The sequence below is a fragment of the Schistocerca nitens genome, chromosome 6 (assembly GCF_023898315.1).
Source record: "Schistocerca nitens isolate TAMUIC-IGC-003100 chromosome 6, iqSchNite1.1, whole genome shotgun sequence".
Classification (NCBI taxonomy): Eukaryota; Metazoa; Arthropoda; class Insecta; order Orthoptera; family Acrididae; genus Schistocerca; species Schistocerca nitens.
The window spans coordinates 660921614-660946772 of NC_064619.1; the positions used below are offsets into that span (position 1 = coordinate 660921614).

Sequence of the window (25159 nt, forward strand, 5' to 3'; positions counted from 1 at the left end):
AGCGAATTCATTGCCCGCAAAAATTTAATTCTGGAGGCCACTATAATGTTGCAGTTAGGTAAAAATTGTCTACCATCATTCTGATGCTTGTATTTAAATCCTGTATCACTGAATATGCGTCACACAGATCTAGCAGATCAATATGCATCTCACAGATCTAGCAGATTCAGTAAAATTTTTTTTCAATTAACTTTTTTCTCAAATTGTAAAAATTTGTTAAACTTGTAAAAATTTGTCCTTAAATTCATAAATTTTCCGCATGAGGGTGTCTTTGTTATAGTCATTTAGTTTGGTTAAAGAGTTGTGTTGTTTAACATTTCCTGGGAGAATCAAGACTTTTTTCCTTACAGTGTTTTTTTTTCAGTAACATATGATTACATTTATTGACATCTTCGCTGTTGATTATGTCTACCTTTCCTAATGTGTGTGCATGTAGATGTTAACATTCCACCATCATTGTCTACAAGATGTTTTAAATATTTATAGACACTGTCGATTATGGATTCGCTTTGCCGCCAAAACACAGTTGCCTTTTTCTGTTGCATTGTTTCTATTGTCAATGCGTGTCTTGTTAGGGTTGTTTGGAAACCTGACCTACATGGCACAGGGGAAATCTATGTTTCTTCATGCTCTTCTATTTTCGCAAATACTTCCATTCAGTAAATAAATTGCACAAACAATATCAGAAGACACATTTTTTTACTTTGAGGCAAGGTACCGAAACTAATAACTCAATAAAGAACGGAAAACAAGAACTACTCGAAAATCTACACAACATGTCGCTACTGACACTTTGCTAGTGCTCGAACTAGGCAACTACAGACTCTCAGCATTGTCCTTTTCGAATATTGAAGGGAGTGCACTACATGGGACTAGGCATAACTGCAACATCACTACACTTGTAGGCATCAACCTGTATGTCTAATCAGAGCCAGTGTTCGTTATGTACATATTGTGTCCTTCGAAAATTATTGCAGGAAACATACAATGATCTGCACTGGAAGGCACAAATGTATTATTATGTGCATGTGAAAAGCCAGGACTGACAAACAATATGTCACTTACTGATTTAGGTTTTAAAACAGTCTTTGATATATGACTGTTTTCCTCCTTCAGACATCTGCCATATTGCAGTGTTCCTTCTACACTCCTGGAAATTGAAATAAGAACACCGTGAATTCATTGTCCCAGGAAGGGGAAACTTTATTGACACATTCCTGGGGTCAGATACATCACATGATCACACTGACAGAACCACAGGCACATAGGCACAGGCAACAGAGCATGCACAATGTCGGCACTAGTACAGTGTATATCCACCTTTCGCAGCAATGCAGGCTGCTATTCTCCCATGGAGACGATCGTAGAGATGCTGGATGTAGTCCTGTGGAACGGCTTGCCATGCCATTTCCACCTGGCGCCTCAGTTGGACCAGCATTCGTGCTGGACGTGCAGACCGCGTGAGACGACGCTTCATCCAGTCCCAAACATGCTCAATGGGGGACAGATCCGGAGATCTTGCTGGCCAGGGTAGTTGACTTACACCTTCTAGAGCACGTTGGGTGGCACGGGATACATGCGGACGTGCATTGTCCTGTTGGAACAGCAAGTTCCCTTGCCGGTCTAGGAATGGTCGAACGATGGGTTCGATGACGGTTTGGATGTACCGTGCACTATTCAGTGTCCCCTCGACGATCACCAGTGGTGTACGGCTAGTGTAGGAGATCGCTCCCCACACCATGATGCCGGGTGTTGGCCCTGTGTGCCTCGGTCGTATGCAGTCCTGATTGTGGCGCTCACCTGCACGGCGCCAAACACGCATACGACCATCATTGGCACCAAGGCAGAAGCGACTCTCATCGCTGAAGACGACACGTCTCCATTCGTCCCTCCATTCACGCCTGTCGCGACACCACTGGATGCCGGCTGCACGATGTTGGGGCGTGAGCGGAAGACGGCCTAACGGTGTGCGGGACCGTAGCCCAGCTTCATGGAGACGGTTGCGAATGGTCCTCGCCGATACCCCAGGAGCAACAGTGTCCCTAATTTGCTGGGAAGTGGCGGTGCGGTCCCCTACGGCACTGCGTAGGATCCTACGGTCTTGGCGTGCATCCGTGCGTCGCTGCGGTCCGGTCCCAGGTCGACGGGCACGTGCACCTTCCGCCGACCACTGGCGACAACATCGATGTACTGTGGAGACCTCACGCCCCACGTGTTGAGCAATTCGGCGGTACGTCCACCCGGCCTCCCGCATGCCCACTATACGCCCTCGCTCAAAGTCCGTCAACTGCACATATGGTTCACGTCCACGCTGTCGCGGCATGCTACCAGTGTTAAAGACTGCGATGGAGCTCCGTATGCCACGGCAAACTGGCTGACACTGACGGCGGCGGTGCACAAATGCTGCACAGCTAGCGCCATTCGACGGCCAACACCGCGGTTCCTGGTGTGTCCGCTGTGCCGTGCGTGTGATCATTGCTTGTACAGCCCTCTCACAGTGTCCGGAGCAAGTATGGTGGGTCTGACACACCGGTGTCAATGTGTTCTTTTTTCCATTTCCAGGAGTGTATTATGCAAACAGATTGTATCATTTGGAATTGCTTTCTCCTTATCAATAATGTAATGCAGCACTGCCTCAGTCATTCTGAATCCTTTCCAATGTTGGATGAGATTTCTTCTGTCATCAAAATTTGCCTCCTAATTTTGTGTTACTTCCCCTTGCATCACCATTTCTGCAATGTCATTGTCAGTTTATTTTTCAACTTCATTTTTTGTCATGTAACCTTAGATGACCTCTGCATCGACATACAGCCAAGTAAATTTTTGAGCAACGAAACGATATAATTGAGTTCAATTTCGCATTTGTATTCAAAGTTTATATGTCCACCTTCATGGTCTAAATTAATTTTCCAAGACTGTACAAGTCATGTGTTTCGAATTGCTTCCCATACTTTGGCCAACCACCTTATGACATCTGGTAGGTCAATTCCCTTCAGAATGGTTACACAGTCTTCATTATTATCAATCACTGGTATCAACAACAGCGACACTCTTTCTTCAGCATCCCATGGTCCATTGACTGGCAAAAAGCAGTCATGTTTGGTGGTAAAAATAAGGCTTTGATATCTCCATCTGTGAGTTTGGCACTGGCAGGATGTAAATGTGTGTTTCCAAGAAGGAGCGGAGTGTTCCTCAGTAAACTGTTGTCTTTGAAATATTTCTCTACAACTGGTAAATATTAATTTGGGAATGTAGTTTTAAAGATTACTGAATTGATTCATGCTTTCTTTTTGAAAGCTCTAGATTTCTGAGTTTTCCCTTTTAATGTAAGCTTCAGCTTGTGGTTGCCAGTTGTATTACCACAAGCGAATATGGGAACTTCTTCCTTATTTTTATTGTACCTGGATGTTACAGCTTCCTTTTTTGAATCAAACTTTTTGTAGAGAGCATCTTGCAATATACTCCATTCCCTCCACAGTTGTAAAATTGGTCACCAGAAATTCCCTTGCCATCTGTTAACTTCGAAAGATCATCTTTAAACAATGACACAGCCTCTTTGTCAGCAGATAAAACCTCTCCACTAATTGTAATCTGGCAAATGCCAAATCGTTTCTTCCAACTATCTATCCATCCATCACAGGCCAAAAGAAATTCTAAATCTTCTCCTTCTACCTGCCACTTAAATGATAGTGCTTTTTGCTGCACTATAGGTCCTGCAATCGGCATACCTTTTCTTTTCAATATTCATGCAACAAAAATAAATCTTCCTCAACTTCTCCATGCTTCCATCTCAACGTAGCCTTTCTTATTTTATTCCACTTCCACTAGCTTGGGAAGTACACCAGTTCTGAATTTCTCCTCGATTTTTCTTCCAGCCTCCAGCAGTACTTTTTCCTACCCCTAACTCCTAAACAATGATTTTAGTAGTTACAGCATTCAGTTTTCTATCCGTAGTCACTACAAATTTTTTTCGTTTATCACCCATTTTGGAATCTTTTTGGCAACATTACAGCAATCAGTTTTCCATTCACAGTCACAACAAGTTTTTTCAGTTATCACCCATTTTGGAATCTTTAAGTAAAACAGAGGACAGCACAAAACAACAATATAACAATATATGTACTTTGGGTGTCTGACATACAGCTGTAGAAAGAAAGAACACGGTGTTGTCAACAGAGCTGATTTTTACATGTGGTCATTCTTGTTTGTAAGTGCTAGAAGAGGACTTCTAAGTATCGTTTGTTGAAGAGTGGTTCCAATAACTGATTTAATATTAACAACAGAGCATGTTTGGTACATTACAACTGTAACTCCAGATGTGTCAGAAGGACAAAAGAAACATAAAACATTTTGAAAGGCCACACAGCATTGTAGCTGGCGCCTGTTTCCTAGAGCCTGTGAAAAGTACAGTACATACAGTAAATTAACCATTATTTTATCATGGAGAAGTATTATTATGATATTAATTAAGTTGCCCAGATAGAACAGAGGTCAGATAGTGATGAGCTGCATTGTGGAGAGCCTACTGTATTTATAATGCTGAGAATGTTCCCTGTTTGAATAAAACAATGGTATCCATCACATTTTTATTTAAACAAAATCTCCAACCCAGCCAGGAATCAAACCCAGGCCCTCAGGATTGACATTCTTTTGCGCTGACCACTCAGCTACTGGAGCGGACGTTTCGATAATGATGTCCTGTGACTATCTTCATGTGTTCCAGTAGCTACGACAACGTTCTGTCTTCCTCCACCATGCTGGTCTTCAACATCAAAATCACCATTCTTAAGGCGTTGGAAACATTCTCTGCACGTTCTTCCACTAATAGTTCCCTCACCATTGGTCTTACCCAGCATTTTAAGAGCCACAACCACAGATTTCTTCATGTTAAAGAAGAAAATTAAAACATCCCGCAAATGGCGAGAAATGGGTACGTAAGTTGACGTACTTAATCGAGAATAACTTTATGATGCAATCACAAATCGACTAATATTTTTATGGCATTATGTTTACCGATGCCTAAGCTTATTGTATTACACTTATGACCAACCACCCGAACCCCACTTGCCGCTATTGCCGTCTATTGCAAAACGGCGCAAGCAAAGTTGTAGACCTAATACATTTACCTTATGTGGTCAACAGGACCTTCAACAATTTGTACTACAATCTTCAGCAGATATACAGAAGTTTCCCACAATCAAGACGTTCATTCTTAATTATAATACAGACATACCAACTAGAGCACTTATAAAATGACCTCTCAGTATAGGAGGTTTTGTTTTTAAGGCAATGAGGAAGAAATTGAGAGATGAAACATCTAAAAACTATTTTTGTTGAAAAAGAACAAGCAGTAACTGATCAAGTTACTTTTGGTGTATAGTAACTATAACTGTAACTTATTTACTTTTCTTGGGAATTAACTTTAACTGTAACTTAGTTACTTTCAAAAAGTAACTTTTCCAACCCTTGCCATTTTACAAGTTGTTTGTGGTCGGTGAAGGTATAGCAATAACTGATAGGTAATTTTTTTTCTTTTCTTTCTGTAGTTTCTTTCACTTTATTAGACTGAGTATTCATATCTTTGATAGTGTAGGATAGCTGTGTTTGGTAATAATGTTAAAATGTAACTGCTGTTTATTTCTTTTTCTCTAATGGATAAATATGTTCACTTATTATTACTTGTATATGGAAAGACTTAAAATACTGTTGTTTATTTTATCTTAATTTATAATATTAACTGTGTTATGAAGAACTGCCACATAAATTCTAGACATGAAAGTACAAGAGCGATATTGAGAGTAACAATTGAGCTGCAGTTTACTGTGAGGGAGTGTTAATATGTGTGCGAAAATATAGTGAGGGGTGTGTTCTTCAATTGGACTGAAAAACTTGCTGAAACAGTGAATTGTGGAACTTTGCAGCTGACGATTCCGATCACTGTCACAGAGCATAATCCAAGCTGAAGTCATCAGTATAAACAAAAAGATTATATGGTTTGATTATTACGAAATGGACTGTGTCTCAACCTCTAGCAACAATGCTTTTGAGAGTAGATATTACAGTTTTTTCTGCCATTTGACTACATCGAGAGAGCCAAGGTTCCTTAAACCTGAGTAATATATTTGTCTTCTTAGCGAACAGCCGATTGTTTGAAGCAGTTAACTGTCATGGTGAACATAATTACAATTGTGGATCAGGTATAAGAAACATTTCACTGATTGTGAATTGTGAATTTGCGTTTGCGATAGTAGTATACAAATGTGATGAACAGTTATGGTGTGATCGGAAATCATCACAAACAGTGAATAAAGTACTGACATGAGAGATAGATGTGTATAATGAGTAATAAACGTGCACATACTAAACATGTGGATTGTCACCAACAATTATGTGGATGGCTTTGCAGCCTGATCGAGAAGAGACATAACCAGCATATTTTTCTATGGAAATATGACAAATGGAGTTGCTGTAATAACATTGTCTGCAGCATCACGTGCCATAATCATCTTCTAAACATACTGCCACGCCTCTCCAGCAACGAACAGATAAGCTGCATTATCATGTGCTCTTTCGAGTTATAAGTATAAGAATTCTGTAGTTCAGACTGCAAATAGTTTGTTTCATTATAAAATTATTTTCTTTCTTTTTAGCTTTTGCTTCATAAATAAAAGCGCTTGAATGAAATGTTAACTTTCAATATAGCTTTCTTGACCCACCATTAGTTACAAGAATTTTCTTTTACTATAACTGTTTCTTTCTTTTAAATAAATCTGCTGCAGTTGTACGTTTTTTATGTTCCTTTTGAAGGGAAGTCTTGTAAACACATGAACAGTGTTATTTTCAAAGCGAACTGGCATACCTCAAAGTATGATATGGTAATGCACTGAAACCGTGACATCCATCGTTAATTTCTAACCAACGACCAATAGAATTAAAGCTACTTGTTTGCTATTGGTCTAAGCTTCATGGTGAGGGCAAATTGGATGTGACAACTGTCAAACCATGCAGGCTATGTTTACTTCGTACTTGGAGTCATGTTACCACACTTTCAGGTGTAATAACATGGTTGTTAATGATAACAGGGATAAGTGAACGGATGTAGAGTCTTATCCTACAGTGTTAACAGGATTAGTACCGGAACTGTGTGTGATTTACATAATTCAGTGAGTAGGTTGAATCTCTTTCTCCACACCAATACAATCCAGAAGTAAAACAAGTTTTTCTGAGGTGAAATAATCAGACATCAACTTCTAACAAATTTGTGGCCTGTAATCGCATACAGTACACTCCTGGGATAAGTTTTCTCCACATATATTAACTATGCTGAAACAGGAGAGTGTCATTTTAATACTGTCTTGACGAATCTGTTAATCTTAGGATCAAAGTATGGAATTTGGTAGGAGGTGACTTGTTTTGTTTCGTGTTGTTTTCATAGAGTGAGTAGATAGGAAATGTATGTTCTACCCCAATTACCGAAATCAGCTATTTAAAGCCATTTTTATGCTATTTTTAGACCATTTTACATCGAAATCAGCTATTGTTCATATTTTTACAATGATACAACCACAAAATTAGGGAAATGCATAAAGTGTCTCTTTTAGATAAAACTATATTCATATATACAACATTTATAATGGTGTTGAATAATAAAAATATATACAATTATAGATGGTGTTGGTTATTCTAAATATTTACTTATATACAATTGCTAATAATGATGTTTATATAGTAAATACATATATACAATGAATGATGATGAAACAATAATATATACAATATATTTACAGATATAAAACATAGACAACAAATAGTGGACAACAAATACTTACATTTTTTTATATAATAAATGGACAACATATCAAAGAAGAGTACCAAATGTGATATGGTAAAAGATATATCTGCATATGGACTTAAATTAGGTAAACCAAGGTCAATATGTAAGAAATGTATAAATCAAGATAGAAAAAACAGATATCAGCCAAAGAAAACCAGTAACATTCAAAATGAAACAGTACAAAAATGTACTAAATGTGAGATGATAAAAGATATATCAGAATATGGAATGAAATTAGGTAAACCAAGATCTATATGTAAGAAATGTATAAATCAAGATAGAAAAAATAGATATTATTCAAAGAACACTAGTAACATTCAAAATGAAATACAAAATGATGATAGTAGACTAGTTCAACAATTCGAAAAAGCAGTTCAAATTGATATACCTGATGATATACATTATCCATCTGAATATTATGCACCTGAATATTGTCAAAATTGTTCACAATGGAGTATTGTTGGTACAAGATGTTATATCTGTAATCCTGATAAAGTAAGTGTTCATAATAATAAAAAATATAGATTTAAATATTTTAATAAACATTTAATGAACTTACGTGTAACTATAGAAAATGGTGCAATAGTGGACATGTTTACTGGTAATGAAAAGGATCGTATTATAGAATTATTTGAGATGTTTAATCACTTTTACAAAGGTAAGGCATTACCATACAAATATATAATTGCAAAAATAGCTGAACTATTAAATATTGAACATCAAATAAAAATACAAAACACAAAACGTAAAATTAGTATATGGGAACAATTTTTAAATGAGAAAAAGAAACATGAAGAAAATAAGAATAAGAAACAAGAAGATGAAGATGAAGATATTGATATATGGGATTAAAAGTTCTCTGTCAGTATTCTGTGTTGTGCATCATAAGTGAGATTTTTCTTTCCATACATGACTATGTAGGCTAGTGTATTATCAGGTATTTTATCCTTAAAAGTAGCACATAACTTCATAGTTGTTTTTTCTGTAACTACTGTATTTTTTCTATGTGCCGTATTAATTACATAAATAGGATAATTTGTTATATAATTATATGGATTAATATCAACATTTCCATCTCCATTTTGTTTTAGCCTTTTAAAATCACGAAATGAATCATAAGCTTTCAAATAATCGTATGGTGGATCTAAATTCCACATTTCTTGAGGAAATAATTCATTTCTTCCATTTTTCAGATATAGGTTTTGTAACATAACATGATCGTATAATGATGAATCAAGCAATTGATTATTTTTACGATTAGTTTGAAATACAACAAATATAAAGTAAGGCATATCAAATTCCATTGAGTTATAATAATTTGTGATGTCTAATTCGAATTTTTCCTTACCATTTAATCCAGCTACTTCTACAGTTTGCAATTCATAGAATGATATCGGAATTTTTGGATTTTTCAGTATATTTTCTCGTAGTTCAAGTTCATAATTAGGTTCAAATTTAACAACAGGTACACGAATTTCCATATTCTCAACTATGATTTTACCTTCACTTGGAAGTGTATCTTTAATTTCAACTCCAGCATTATTATAATCAGCCCATCTCAAAATACAATCATTTGCATTTGATGACCATGTGAAACATACAGTAAGATCACCTTCAAACATCATTTCTAAGTAATCATTAAAAAATCCACCTAACATTTCCAATGGATACAATACTTCATTTTACTTCTTTCTTAATTTTCCATTGTTAACTATATGTCCTTCCATACTTATTTTATCAGTAACACATGATGTTAAATGCAACAGAACTGATGATGAAATAAATGGATGTTCAATTCTAGATAAAACATGATTACCCTTTCTTATGGTTATAAAGTCAAATAGTTTTGCTACATAGTTATCAATTAGCTTCTTATTGGATTTTCCATCATATGTTGGATAATTAGTTCCATCAGTTTTAATAATACTAAAATTCATGTACAATTGAGCCATATTAGGATGCAACCATCCATCACCAACATGTATATTAATTTCTGTATCCTTATTGGGAATATTTAGGTTATTTTTTGTTTTTTCATTCACTGGAAATGATTGAAATTGATAGCTTTCAATCTTCTTCATTTATTAAGAAGAAAAATGTATCATTTCATCTCCAATATAACTGTTATTTGTGCACCATTGAAATCAATTAAATTATCATTGTCATCAGTTATAGTCACTTCTAAATCATATATTTTATCATGAATAGGAACAAATAATGGATGAGATGGTTCATATATTATTGGTGCACCAAATTCAACATTTGGTTTAAAAGAAGCAATAATATTAGTTTCTCTATGAAAAAGATCATTATGCTTTATATACATACCATCAGCTAAATTAAAATTAATATTAATTTATTCAAATGGTATAATTTTAGGTACATCATTAGCAACAGTTCTTTGTTTTGGATTAATTGTTTGATTAGTAAAACCTAACAGAGGTGCTATATTATCATCTTTTTGTATATCCATATATTTTTTTTATCACTCTCAATAACAACTCTATTTAAAATTTCATCTGCTTTAATATTTATATTAGGGTTTTTTGTATGAATAAATTTTTCTATATTTTTTAAATTATATTGACCAATAGGAAATACAATTGTTTCACCATCACAATATAATTTATTATTTTTAGATGTTATATTAGGTGTTAAAAATGTTGTATAAAATCCAACTAATGCTACACTATTAAAGTTATCTCTAATAGGTACATTTAATCTTTTTTTAAGTACTGATGAATTACCACTCAATTGAAATAATCTACTCATTTATTATTAATTAAATGAATAAAATTGATTGGGAACCAAAAATTAGAATAGCAGAGAAAAAGGTAAAAAATAAGCATGGTAAACTGTTACCTAATTCAATTAGATGTGCAATTATAGGACCAAGTGGATGTGGTAAAACAACATTAATGATTGATAACTATTTATTAGCACCAGGCTGGTTAAATTGGGATAAAATAAACCATGTATATATTTATTCTAAAAGCTTAGATCAATCAAAATATCAACAACTAATTAAAAAATGTAATAAAATTGAAGATATAACAGGTGATTCATTAGCATCATTTATTAGTAGCAATGATGACATTGTACCATTAGATGATTGTGATGATAATTCAATTGTAATATTTGATGATTTTATCCTAGAAAATCAAGATATCGTAAGAGAATATTTTACTAGAGGTAGACATAAAGGAATTGATTGTTTTTATTTAGCTCAAACATACTCAAAAATACCTAAACAGTTAGTCAGAGATAATCTGAATTTCTTAAATATATTTAGACAGGATGATACAAATCAACATCATGTTTATAATGAATTTGTTGGTGGTGATTTAAAATTTAACGAATTTAAAGAAATATGTAGTAAATGTTGGAATGATGAATTTGGTTTTATAACAATAGATATTACAAGGAAATGTAATGATGGAAAATATAGAAATAAAATACAACATTTCATAAGAACATAAACGTAAACATAAACATAAACATAAATGTTAACATAAACATAAATGTTAAACATAAACATAAACGTTAACATAAACGTTAACATCAACATAAACACATTTTCATTCTAAATAAATGTTTACAAAATATGATCCAGCTATAGTTAAACAAGCTAAACGTAACAGAAAAAAAGCAGAAAAATTAAAAGAACAATTTAAAACATGGAAAAAACAACCAAGAACAGAATATGAAAAATATAAAAAAGAGGATCAACCTGTTATTGATGCTATAGAACGATTAAAACAAGGGTTTGAAGAAATAGGTGATAATGTTCTGAAAGCTATTGAAGAAAATAGAGAGGTAGAAAAACAAATAATTCCATATCATCACCATCATGACATAGCACCAATTAATGATTTTACATTAAGTGAATCTGAAATACGAGATGTTTTAACTCAATATGATGAAGAAATAAAAAATAAAAAAATGCTTAATAAAAATGATGATAGCAAAGGTAAAATTATAAATATAAGTGAAAGAATGTTAAAATATATCAATAACAGTGAGGATCCAGTTTTTGGATTAAGACCTGTTGGAATGTTTAAGTACATTGGTAAATTACCTGTAGAATTCAAAGGGGATAAACTAATCATTGGTGGACATGAATATGATGGTACAGATGGATTAATGAACCTTTTGACTAAAAAACATATTTCTATGGATGATTTGAATGATGAATTTTATCCTGTTGATCTATCAAATTATGCAGATATATTATACAAATCAGATGCATTATATTCTGATAAAAATCCAAATAAAATAAAATCAAGTAAAGGTGTTAAATACAATAATTTGATAAAAGAAATTGTTGATATTTATTTCCCCCAAAAAAGAAAACAAACTATAGATTCATCAGATTATTCAGATGTGTCCCCAACCAAATCAGGTACAGGATTTGTAAAAAAATATAGTAATAAACCAGTTGAATATATATGGATGAATGATGTTAGACAACTAATTAATAGATCAATGGTAATTCATGGTGAGGAAATGGCTGGTAATAATAATTATTACAATGAAAAGGTAGGAATAACTAAAATGTTAACAAATAAATTTAATGACTTTATAATTAATGATCCAAAAGGTATTCCATATTTAATTAGGTTCTTGAATAATATACCATATACATTTTGGAAGAATGAAAAATATGGTAAAGGCTTGATAAATACATTAATTAATAAATTACCATTTGAAATGCATCTACCTGGTTATAATTATTGTGGACCAGGTACAAAATTAGATGAAAGGTTATCTAGAGGTGATAAAGGTATAAATCCATTAGATGAAGCATGTAAACAACATGATATTGCATATAGGGATAATAAAGATATAGAAAAAAGACATATAGCTGATAAAATATTACAAAATGTAGCAAAAGAGAGAATGTATAGTTCAGATGCATCATTAGGTGAAAAATTAGCTTCTACTGCTGTTAGAGGAATAATGTATGGAAAACGGAAATTAGGAATGGGACTTTATCTTGATGAGATAGATGGGATTTTTAATCTATATAAATGAATACATTTAGTATTGACTATACTTTACTACCTAGTGGAAAAATTAAACCAAAAGCACTTAAAATAAAAGCCAATAAAGGTCAACTAAATAGTATTGATCAGTTTTTAACTAATGCTCAAAAAAGAAAAAGAGATAAAAAAATTGGTGGTAATTTACTTACTACACTAGGTATTCCAGTTGTGAAAAAGATTATTGAATATCTAACAAAAAAGAAAGAAGGTTCTGGTTTAAATCAACATGAAGGTGGTTTTCTACCTTTACTATTTGCAGCATTAGGAGCATTGGGATCTTTAGCGGGTGGAGCTGCAGCAATTACAAGTGCTGTTCATAAGAAGCAAAAAGACGATGCAGAGTTAGCTGAACAAAAGAGACATAATATGGAGATAGAGAAGAAAGGTACAGGGTTAAAAAAACGTTGCAAAAAGTAATAGATAAGTATCCTAATGCATTAAGTAATTTTGATATAGAAAAACTAGTGAAACAATTAAAAATTAAACACTTTCGTGGTGTCTTCATGATTGATGAATTACCTAACAAACCAAATAAAGTTGAATGTGGAATAGTTAATTTAGACACATCTGATCATGTTGGTACACATTGGATATGTTACTATAAGAACAATAGTAAGAAATTGGTGTTTGATTCATTTGGTGGCAATGTACCAAAACAACTAGTTAAATATTTAGGTCAAAATGCATTGTACTTCAATAATCAAAGAATCCAAAATTTTAATGAAGTAGTATGTGGTCATTTATGTTTATTCATGCTAAAACTACTATCAGATGGTTATAAATTCAGTGATATTTTGAATCTAATAAATGGACATTTTTGGAAACAAACTGTGGCCTAAAAATGAGCAAAATAATAGAAAAATTAACATAAATGAAATAGAAGAAAAAATTGAATCAGAAATAAATAATTTAGTGAAGGAATTTCAAAAAGAATTGCATAAGATTTTTGTTGTTACAAAAACTTATATTACTTTTAAAGGTAGACGATTAGTAAATATAAAAGATCCAGTTAGTGGTTACGATGCAGTTACAAAACAGTATTTAGAGAAAGAATATGTTACGAAACCTGAATACATGTCTATTTTAACACAATTTAATAACTATGTTACCAATACAAAATTTAATGAAAAAATTAATCAGATTCATCAGGATAACTACAACACTTTTAAGAATTACTTTACAAAAAAGGAGATTGAAAAGGCTTTTTCAGATTATTTCTCAAAGTCAGATTTATCGCCATACCTAAATAAAATAAATAATCTTGAAAATAAGATACATGATAAATTGGTTTTTGACATTACTTTTAACGATTCTACTGAGGGTCAGAAATGTGTAATTCCATATTGGCTTATGATCAAGAAAGTTATAATAAATGCATATACTGTTGAAGATGTAATTGTTAATCCTAAAAGCTTTAAAATGTCTATATTTCCTAAATCAACTACACCTTTCACTGATTTCACACAGTTGATAAAAAGTAATGAAAGTTTATGTATACATTATGATGGACCAATTCAATTTAAGCCATATAGAGCAAAGGTTTATGTATTTGGTGATTTATTTACATTTCCTGGTGATTAATAACAATTTTAAGCTATATAAATGAATGATCACATATATTGTTTAAAGTGTAAAACATTTACAGATACACATGATCTACATAGATCAATAACTAAAAATGGAAGACAAAGAATTGAAGGTATATGTTCAGTATGTAAAACAAAAAAGAGTAAATTTTTAAAAAAAATTTAATTGTAAGTAGAGAAAATATAATAAATGAATTACATAAACCAATGAGAAAAAATTACAATAGAAGAAAAGTAGAATCATTTGGAATAGATGATTTATGGCAGGCTGATTTAGTTGAAATGGATTCAGGTAATTTAAAAGGTATATCAAAAATAAATAAAGGATATAAATATATGTTAACTGTTATTGATGTATATTCTAAATATGCATGGGCTATTCCAATTAAGGATAAATAAGGTGAAAATGTAGCAAATGCATTTGATAATATATTTAAAATTAGATCACAAAAACATTTACAAACAGATAATGGAGAAGAATTTTATAATAAATATTTTAATAAACTAATGAAAATATATAATGTTAATCACTATTCTACATTTACTGAAATTAAAGCATCAGTTGTAGAACGATTTAATAGAACACTAAAAGAGAAAATGTGGAAACAATTTGATATTCAAGGTAACTACAAATGGGTTGATATATTACAAAAACTAGTAAATGACTATAATAATACTAAACATAGTACAATAAAAATGAAACCAATAGATGTTAATGATAAAAATTATGAACCAAATGCTACTGTAATATATCCATATAAAGCTAAATATTCTATTGGTGATGAAGTTAGAATAAGTAAATTAAAAGGAATATTTGAAAAAGGATATACTGCTAATTGGTCAACAGAATTATTTGAAATTGAAGATGTTATTTATTCAGATCCAATTACATATAAATTAAAAGATATTAAAGGTAATTTCTATGAACATGAGATACAGAAAACAAAATATCCAGATGTATATCTTATTGAAAAGGTGTTAAGAACAAAAGGTGATAAAGTATATGTTAAATGGTTAGGATTTGATAATTCACATAATAGTTGGGTTAGTAAGGACAACATAATTACGTGAATAATTGTTATATATATAAATGAAGAAGTTTGCACTTCTGTTTTTTCTATCTGTCTGTTATCCTGATGATGATGTATCTATATTCATTAATCAGTTAAATGACGAATCTTTGAATTATGTATATGATCTGAATGGTGAGGAAATATGTGTTGTTTATGAGTATTTTAAGAAACAAACTGTTTATTTTTTATATAATAAATGAGGCTGATAGAAGTCATATCTAAACTTGAACAATTCAACATTGATTTTTATTTACATAATAATCTTAGAATTGGTTATATTAAATATGAAAAAATGTTGTATACGACTTATAGAATTATTATTTATAATTATGATGAAAAGGTATTTCTAAATTTTAAAGAATCAATTACATCATCTGATTGGGAATTTTCTTCAACTATAGATAACCATATTATTGATTTATATTTTAGTGATAAGAATGAGAATATTAAGATTGAATTTTTTAAGTCTATATAAATGAAAACAACAATATTCTTATTGTTGTTTAAAATTATATATGGCAATGATAAGAATAAAGCAATAAAGTATTTAAGTGATTATGGATATTTAGATATTACAAATGTTAATGATAATACTCATGTTAGTGATGATACATTTAGAGAAGCATTAATGTTATTTCAGTTAACATATAATCTTGAAATAAGTGGTGAATTAAGTGATGACACTTTAAATTTTATGAACATGTCTAGATGTGGTGTAAAAGATGATTTTGGTAGCTATAGAACTAGTTTGTATAAATGGAATAAGAAACATATAAAATGGCATTATAAAGGTGCTACTAAAAAGGTATTACATGTAACAGATGCAGCATTTAAAATATGGCAAGATAAAATAGATATTCAGTTTAAACATGATAGCAATAATCCTGATATCTTAATTACAAATAAAAGACGTAAACATAAATTTGAAATTGATAAAAGTATACATTGTTCAACGTTTTAGGTCATGCATTTTTTCCAGATATGAATAATAATCCTGTAGAAATACATATGGATGATGATGAAATATGGTATTTAGAGATGAATACTAATACACCAAAAGGACAAACAAATCTATTTGAAGTATTAATACATGAGATTGGTCATTCATTAGGTCTACGACATTCAGATGATTATGGTTCAATAATGTATGCATACTATAATGGATCGCATTTAGAATTATCTCAAGATGATATTGATGCTATTCAAAGTTTATATGGTAAACAATCAACACAACCAACACAATTACCAATTAAACCAATTTCACCACCTATACAATCAGAACCTATATCATTATGTGAAACTAAACATATTGATCACATATTATTTATGAATGGGATTTTATATGTTTTTTATCAGAAATGGGTGTGGATAATTCAAAATACAATACCAAAAAATTAATTAATACTTGATTGGTTAACATTTTTACCAAATGATGTAAACCGTATAGATGGTATATATCAGAGACCTAGTGGTGAACTTGTTATATTTTTCAATAATATGATATATATGATACATTTACATACATTACAATTGATATCAGGATATCCAAAACCACTATCTATTATAGGTTTACGCAATAATTTCAAATTAAATGGTATAGTGAACACTTATTCTGGTAGAACATTTATTTTCTTTAATGACTTTTTCTATGCTGAAATAGATGAATGTAATTTTAAATATAAAGTACGTGGTATTATAAGTAGAGAATATTCTGGATTACCAACTGGTATAAATTCAGTATTTAGGTACATTAATGGTATGTTGTACTTTTTTAGAGATGATGCCTTTTATGAATATAATGAATTCACCAAAAAAGTAGTAAAGTATGGTATATTTGATTTATCACTATTTGGTATAGATTGTATTAAATCATCTTCGTTAATATCAGAACTAATAATTGTACTAAACAATACAATCCAACAATTAAAACATTTTTCTTCTATATAAATGGAACTATTAACTAGACTTAATAGTGTTAATAAAAATACACCATTGGTGAAATTATGTGACATTGAAGTGGATAAAGTGTATCATATTACAAATGTAGAAATCAAAAATAATAAATTAGGTTTTAAAACATTTATTGAACTTAATAATGAATTTAATATAATACTACCAGATAGATATGCAAAAATGATTGGTTGGGATGATTGTACAGCTATAATTGGTTGTAATATTGTATATAAAGGAATGATGGATAGATCAGATAAAAAGGTACATGTATTAGAATTTAGACAACAATAAATTAGAGTTTTTAAGTGTAATAAATGGATACAACTAAGAAATGTTGTAGATGTAAAGAAGATAAAAATATTAATGAATTTCATTTTGATAAATTTGTAAAAGATGGACACCATAGAGTATGTAACCAGTGTGCATGTTATTATACTAAAAGATATTATGAAGCAAACAAAGATAAATTATTTGAAAAGGTAGCATGTGAATGTGGTAGAATTGTAGCTAGATGTAAACTTAAACAGCATGAAAAATCATTAATTCATTCTGATCTTATAAAAGAAAAAGAATCTATAAATATCTACTAATTCTTATAATATATTTTTTATCAAATTATATAACCATATGTTGTATAGAGTATAATATTCTGAATAATTATTATGTAAGTAAATAGATACATCTAACTGTATCTAGTTATCAAAATAAGGCTAATAAATATCAGTTATGTAATATAAAAAAACACAAAAGAGACAACACATACAGACAACAATTAGTTTACTTTTTATCCCTAATAAATAGATATATCTGTATCTATTTGTAAAAATACAGTTACCAAATATTCTGAATAATAATTACATAAGTAAATAGACAACAAATACAGACAACAAAAATAATAGTTTTCTTCCTTAATAAATAGAGCTATCATAATGGAGATGAAGATGAATGAACTTAGAGCAATAGCTAAAAGCATAAAGATTAAAGGTTACTCTAAAATGCGTAAAAGTGAATTGATGGATTTATTATTTCCACATACAATTGATATTGCTAAGGAATCTAATAAAAGAAAAAGAACACCTAAAAATGAATCTATTGCTAATATAGAAGATAAAGATCCATCAAAAATGAATGTTAATGAACTTAAAACATTAGCTAAACATTTAAATCTTAGTGGATATTCTAAATTATGTAAAAGTGATTTGTTACAGTTGATTCAAAATACTCAAACACTATTTCCATTTGCTACAGATATATTTGAACATCCTAATGAACGAAAAATTCATGTTTATCATTCAATTGAAAAAGCATTTCAAAATAGATTACAAACATACAATATTGAAAACAACTTAAAAATTAAAGATCCACAACACATTATGACATCAGCAAAACCTATTGTATTTCAGTTAATAAAAGATAATCTTAAAATATACAATGGATTAAAAGTTAATCTAATATTGTACTGTGAATTCAAATTGAATACTACTAATGAAATAAAAGAATTTAGATTCTCAACATACAACTATACAATCACAAATGAAAAAGATCTAAATAAATTTTATACAAAAGGTAAACAACAAATATTAACACACGGGCAAAATTTTCAAGATAGAGGATCAGGCTGGATGTTAAATAGTGTAATTGGTTTACAATTAGGAATTAACAAATATACACCACTTAATGGTTCATCATATATTGAACTACCAAAAACAATAAAAGATAAAAAAGCATGTATAAATGTTAAGAATAATGATGAAAAATGTTTCTTGTGGTCAATAGCATCAGCATTAAATCCAGTTGACCCTACAAAATGTAAAAACCCAGACAGAACTTGTGGGGCGGCGGTTGATAAGGGAAAATATAATTGCAGTACAAATGTTTGTTTGTCGAGTCAATTTCTAGCTTTTAAAATGCTGTTAATGCTGTCTTTCGCCGTTCTCAACACTGGCTCTCCATTTAACGTTCTTGACTCCCAGAAAGCGATTTGACAAAACCTGAAGCCTGTAAATAGAGTTCCTAGTGTCCACTTTGAGAAATATTATTATAGCTGCAGCTTATAGCTCTGAGTAACTAGGAGATTGTCCGGGATTTCTAATCAAAAACAATATTCCAAAATATTTGGGTATATGCTCCAAATCACAAATACACACATGAGTATCCCTACAACCTAACTAACAGAACAGTTCAGAGTCTATTGCGCTGATGCAACTATAAATGTCCGAATTAAATATTGAAATGAATGCTCGCCATAATTTGATGAAATATCTCATCAAACGCCACGCTAAATAAGTAGTAGAATGTCTGTCCCGCGACGGCACGTGAAAAATACGACAATACGCACACTGAGACTAGATAATGAAAATCATCCCAAAGTTAAGACTTTACTTGAAACGCTTTCCTGGTTACGCGCATCTCGAATAACATAATACGGCACCCGAGGCGGTTAGTAGCACTGATACTGGCGCGACGCGATTCCCGACACAGATGGCGTGTCATTCAGCGTCTGGAGAGAACTGGGGCCTTGCTTCCTCGCACAGTGCTCTTATATATAAAGCCGCGGTGCGGACGGCGGAGGGAACGCTCGATCAAGTCGGCTGCCTCGACTAGCCGCTGGGCTAGTAACGCACCACTTCAAGTTACATAATAAATTCTAGCTTCTCTTGCTGAAGGCCGATGAAGCTCCTAATTTATATATGCATTCAGCACGTAGATAAGTATTGATAATAAAATTTTGACGTGGCTAAGTTAAATAACTTGGGCGAGAGAATTTATTTAATTGCACTGCACGCAGAATATGAGCTCTGAACTGTCCCTTTTGAGATCCGCTATTGCTAGAATTTTATAGGTATCCAAAAGAAACTTCACACATCTTCATAATCATAGCGGACCTCCAACCTATTTAAATCTAAACATCCTAGCCTTAATTACTAACCTACTTAATCTATCTTGCTTCCTTCAGTATTGAGACGAAACCCACAAAATCGTGAATCTCCACTAAAATCTTAATTTGTGAAATCCAAAGTACAGTTTTTATTAAATCATTATGAAAGCTGAATCTAAATATAAATTTTGAAGTCTCTAGCTCTTTTCTGTTGCGCCAATTATTTTTGCAGAAAAACGTCCAAATTACGGAAATGGCTTAAGTTATCGAACTGATATTTAACACACATTAATTTAACATTACTTCTGACATAATAGAACAGTTTTAGGTCATTTGCTTGATTTTTAAGGTATTGCGCAACATTTATGACGTCAGAGCTAGTTACAGGACTGGCTGGCACACAATGGAAAGACTGATATGCATTTACTACAGCGTGAGTAGGCTGCTTCCCTACATCACCCTCTACTTAAATTTTTTTTGTTTATGAATGTTAATGAATGAAAAAGAAAAATTTAATTACAAAAAGGGAAGCAAGAGTACAATTTAACTCTCTATGAAAAATCAAAATTGAAATGTAAACCTGTAGAAACATTAATAGAAAACTGATTACCTACATTAATTATTTAAACTGTGGGCATGTTCACTGCCTTTTTTAAAAAATGTCATTACTCAAAATTTTAAGCAAAGTCAATGAAATATTTTGGCATACATATTGCCTTAGACAAACAAACACATGCAAATTGAAAAATTATGAAAATCTTAGATACATTTTTACATACACAAATTCAAAGAAAATAACAAGATACATAAACAGATGATTATCTCTTAGCAGTCTTTTCTAAACCTGAAAGAAAATTTTACAAATAATTTTTACTCACGTGGTTGTAGCCGCTTTGGCTGGCGTCCTACACTTCCATTCACAAGGGTAGAGGAGGGGAAGCTGCTATGGTGTGCGTCCTTCTCGATCACTCTAAATTACATGGGGAAAGGGGAGGGGTCACTGTGAGTTGTGTCCAAGTCACTCCACGCTTTCACGCAGCTACCAGGCTGCCATTATCTGGTTTGTCCTGTAGAACAAACAAAAAGAGTGCCTCAGACTCTGTTCACTTAATATCTAAGGGTGGGTCACAATGAAATGGGGATATATACATTTTCGCTTTCAATATTTTGCTGGAACAAAGTTAACAGAATCTTTTTAATTTCACTCTCACGGTTACTTAACTGTCATAATCGATAAACAAATGGCTCAAAACGCCTTTAGTCATGTACTCGAGAAAATTTATGCTCAAGGCATATAATCATAAATCATATTTAGTCTGAATTTATTATTTCGGGGCCGGAACACTGAACCAATGCTCGGTACATTCACTGACACCTTTGTATTTTATTCACTTAGCTGACTCATCTTTGAGTACCTTATTCTTAGAGATAGTATGAGTATGATTAGTGGTTGTTTTCTCAGCTTCTTTGTACATGTGAGTAACCTTTGGTAATAGTACAGTTGTGAGTGTTCAAAACACACTACGTTCAGTTGACTACTAAATCCACTTATTGGTCCTCTGCTGTTGTCAGTTCCACATCTGCAATTAGGTACTTACTTACTTTGAAGTGTATTTATGCTGAGCTAAAATAATGTTTTACGTCTGCCATTATGTTACTTATTTTACTTTGCTTAGTGTGTTATTTATGTAACACTCACTCTATTAATATTTAAAGCATAGGATAGCACATTTATTTCATATTCATAGTGTATTGCAGCTGATTAGTTTGCTCACGTGGCAATCCATTTCCACTCGATCGGACGCTGAAACCACAGGCAGTCTCTCTCGACCTACCACTAAAATGCATCAAGTAATTATGGACGTGCGTAATGCTAAATTCCTGAAACCTATAGGACACCATGAGCTTCTCTGTCTCATCTAACATAAGGGTACCTATGGTCGCATTCACGCCTCCAACTCATAACCTCAATACGTGTAGGTGTATCCTGTCACACACTACACCAAAATAATGGCCAGCTCCAACCTTATAAATACTTCAGGGACGTGTCCTTCACGTCTCAACCACAAACACTGCTCAATTCTATTACACTGCTATTCCTTGCTACATAAGGTGAGTTTATTATTACAACTTATCTGCATATTTTTCTTATAACACTAAGCAATCTCTTTATTACTATTTATTAGTTAGCTCTTATGCATACACTAGGTTTCCCTACCACTTCAGATCCTGCTTGTACATGAATTTGTACTTCCTTTTAAATTACTATTATGGGACCATTTCCAATAAACAACACTTGTACTTACAATATTACCAAGCTTCTATACATAATTGTTACTCAAATACATTTGTATCTTAATTTACGTCATACTTCTCTATTGTTTGTCACTATTAGGTTTGTCATATCAGGTATTTTGTTTCACTAATCGGTGGATAGAATGGTTACATAATTCATGGCTTGATAGCCATAACAGAAATTTTGTTTTAAAGAAGAGGTCGAAATTTTTTGTAGATAGGAAAGATGAAGAATGAGTGAGATCTGAAATGGGAAAGAAGATCTCACACAGCTGGGACTGCACAGCTGCCACACTGTGTAGAGGTTACAGAACAACCTCCTCCCTACAGCATTCATTAGTTGAATGCTGGCTTGATAGTCATAACGGAAAATTTATCATATTAGAAAGAAGGGGTCGAAATTTTTGTGGACAGGAAAGATGAAGAATGAGTGAGACCTGAAATGGGAAAGAAGATCTCACACAGCTGGGACTGCACAGCTGCCACACTGTGTAGAGGCTACAGAACAACCTCCTCCCTACAGCACTCATTAGTTGAATGCTGACTTCAGAAAATTTTCATAATGGAAAGAAGGGGTCGAAATTTTTGTGGACAGGAAAGGTGAAGATTGAGTGAGACCTGAAAAGGGAAAGAAGATCTCACACAGCTGGGACTGCACAGCTGCCACACTGTGTAGAGGTTACAGAACAACCTCCTCCCTACAGCATTCATTAGCTGCCTATGAACACGCCACGTCGATCTGAAAATACTTTATGATGCCTTTTTAGAACCGGTCTCAGTTCTTCCTTTTGATCGTCTGAAATCTTATCGATTTCCTGCAATTTAGCTTCTATTTTCTCCACAATAATTGCTTCTTCTTCTTTTTCTGTGTTTAGCTTACTTGTATTAAGATTAACATCCTCGTCCCAATACCTCCTATTTTTCAGAATTCGTATAGGCAGCTCCCAAGTTACATCATCAGTTACTACATGTTTATCACTAGAAAGTACTGTAATTACTCCGGTTATTGGCAAGACCATTTTTAACTGGCTTCTTTCAAAATCAACAACACTCTGATATTTTGACAAGAAATCTATGCCAATTAAAACTTCAATACTGAGATTGTTTACAATTAAACATGGATGATCAATTAAATTACCATTAACGTTAAAGGGCAGTAAAGCTTCTTGCTTTACCATTTTTGACACCTTGCCAGTAGCACCAATTATTCTTAGTCCTGATACCCTCATTACTGTAAGTTTGTCTTTACCAGGTAATGCATCAAAGAAGGACTGAGATATTGCACTCACCTCCCTTCCACTGTCTAAGAGACAACGTACATTGATACCCAACATATTCACTATTATTATAGGGTGGCTTATTCTAGGTTGTACAGGTGGTTCCTCAAATTCATCTAATAGTTCCTTTTGGATTCGTCTCCAACTAAAGTGATCAACATCTGTCTTCATTACATTTAGGTCACAGTGTGTAGGGGTTTCCTGAATTACATTTTCAGCTGCCTTTTCCAGTCGGTCTATTAATTTTAAATCGAAACATCGCACGACTTCATTACATTTAGTTTGCTGTACATGACCCAAATTAATGTAGTCTGAGCGATTCTGCGCCTCCAGACCGGGCATAACACTAGTTACAGCTAAACAACTTTCACCATTATCGTCGGTTTCCTTCTCAAGTGACAACTGGTCACAGCTACCGGGTTCATCGACCCCCAACAGCCTACCCTCTACATTCTCACATATCTCCTGTCCTAAATCTATTAGTACATTATCAACATCCTGCACAGGCACTTTAGATAAGAGCACATCATCCTCATCGTAAATATAAGCATGAATTTCTTCTGCTTCTTCACCTGACAATTCAATATTTTGTAGCTCTTCCCTACCATAACACTGCTGCGCCTTCTCTTTCTCTTCCCACTTAGAAAGCGTCTCTAACACGGTATCTATCAAATACTGTGAGTGATCTAATATTTCTGTTGTATCCTTAGGTGCTACCGACTCTTCATCTACATGTTCAGTTTGAGTATTCTGATCTGTCTTACCAATTCCCTTAACTACTGGCTTAGGAAAAGTAACCGCCTGGTGAGCGCCAGTGTCCTCATAGACGGGAACTAGTTTTCCTGCCTCGGCCTACTACTGTTTCCTTTATTTTCATTATAATTGACTGGCACAGCATTACTTTCCGTACTATTGTTTACATGCATATTTCTGGTTGGAACAAAATTGCTGTCATTTGGACGCCATTGTTGGTTCTGATAATTATTTCCCCAATTCCTACCTCTCTTAGGATGGCGAACCCCTACTGTTCTGATGTTTACATTGCCATTTTGTTCGTTCCTAAAATTACTATTATTGTTATTGGCATTTCTGTTATTACGTGCTTGCTCCTCATTGGCAGCAACACGTTCTACGCGTTCCAAATATTCAATGAAACGATCCAGATTATCTCTAGGGGCAGATATAATTCTAGTTTGCCAAAACCATGGCAGTTTGGCT

At 32.6% G+C, this 25159-nt stretch overlaps 1 protein-coding gene across 1 annotated transcript; it reads left to right on the forward strand.

Moving 5' to 3' along the window:
• Positions 1–8383: 8383 nt before the first annotated feature.
• Positions 8384–17782, forward strand: LOC126263557 (collagenase 3-like). Its single transcript, XM_049960650.1, has 4 exons — positions 8384–8492; positions 16108–16449; positions 16500–16754; positions 17658–17782. The coding sequence occupies exons 1-4, from the start codon at positions 8384–8386 to the stop codon at positions 17780–17782; spliced, it is 831 nt and encodes a 276-aa protein (XP_049816607.1).
• Positions 17783–25159: the final 7377 nt, after the last annotated feature.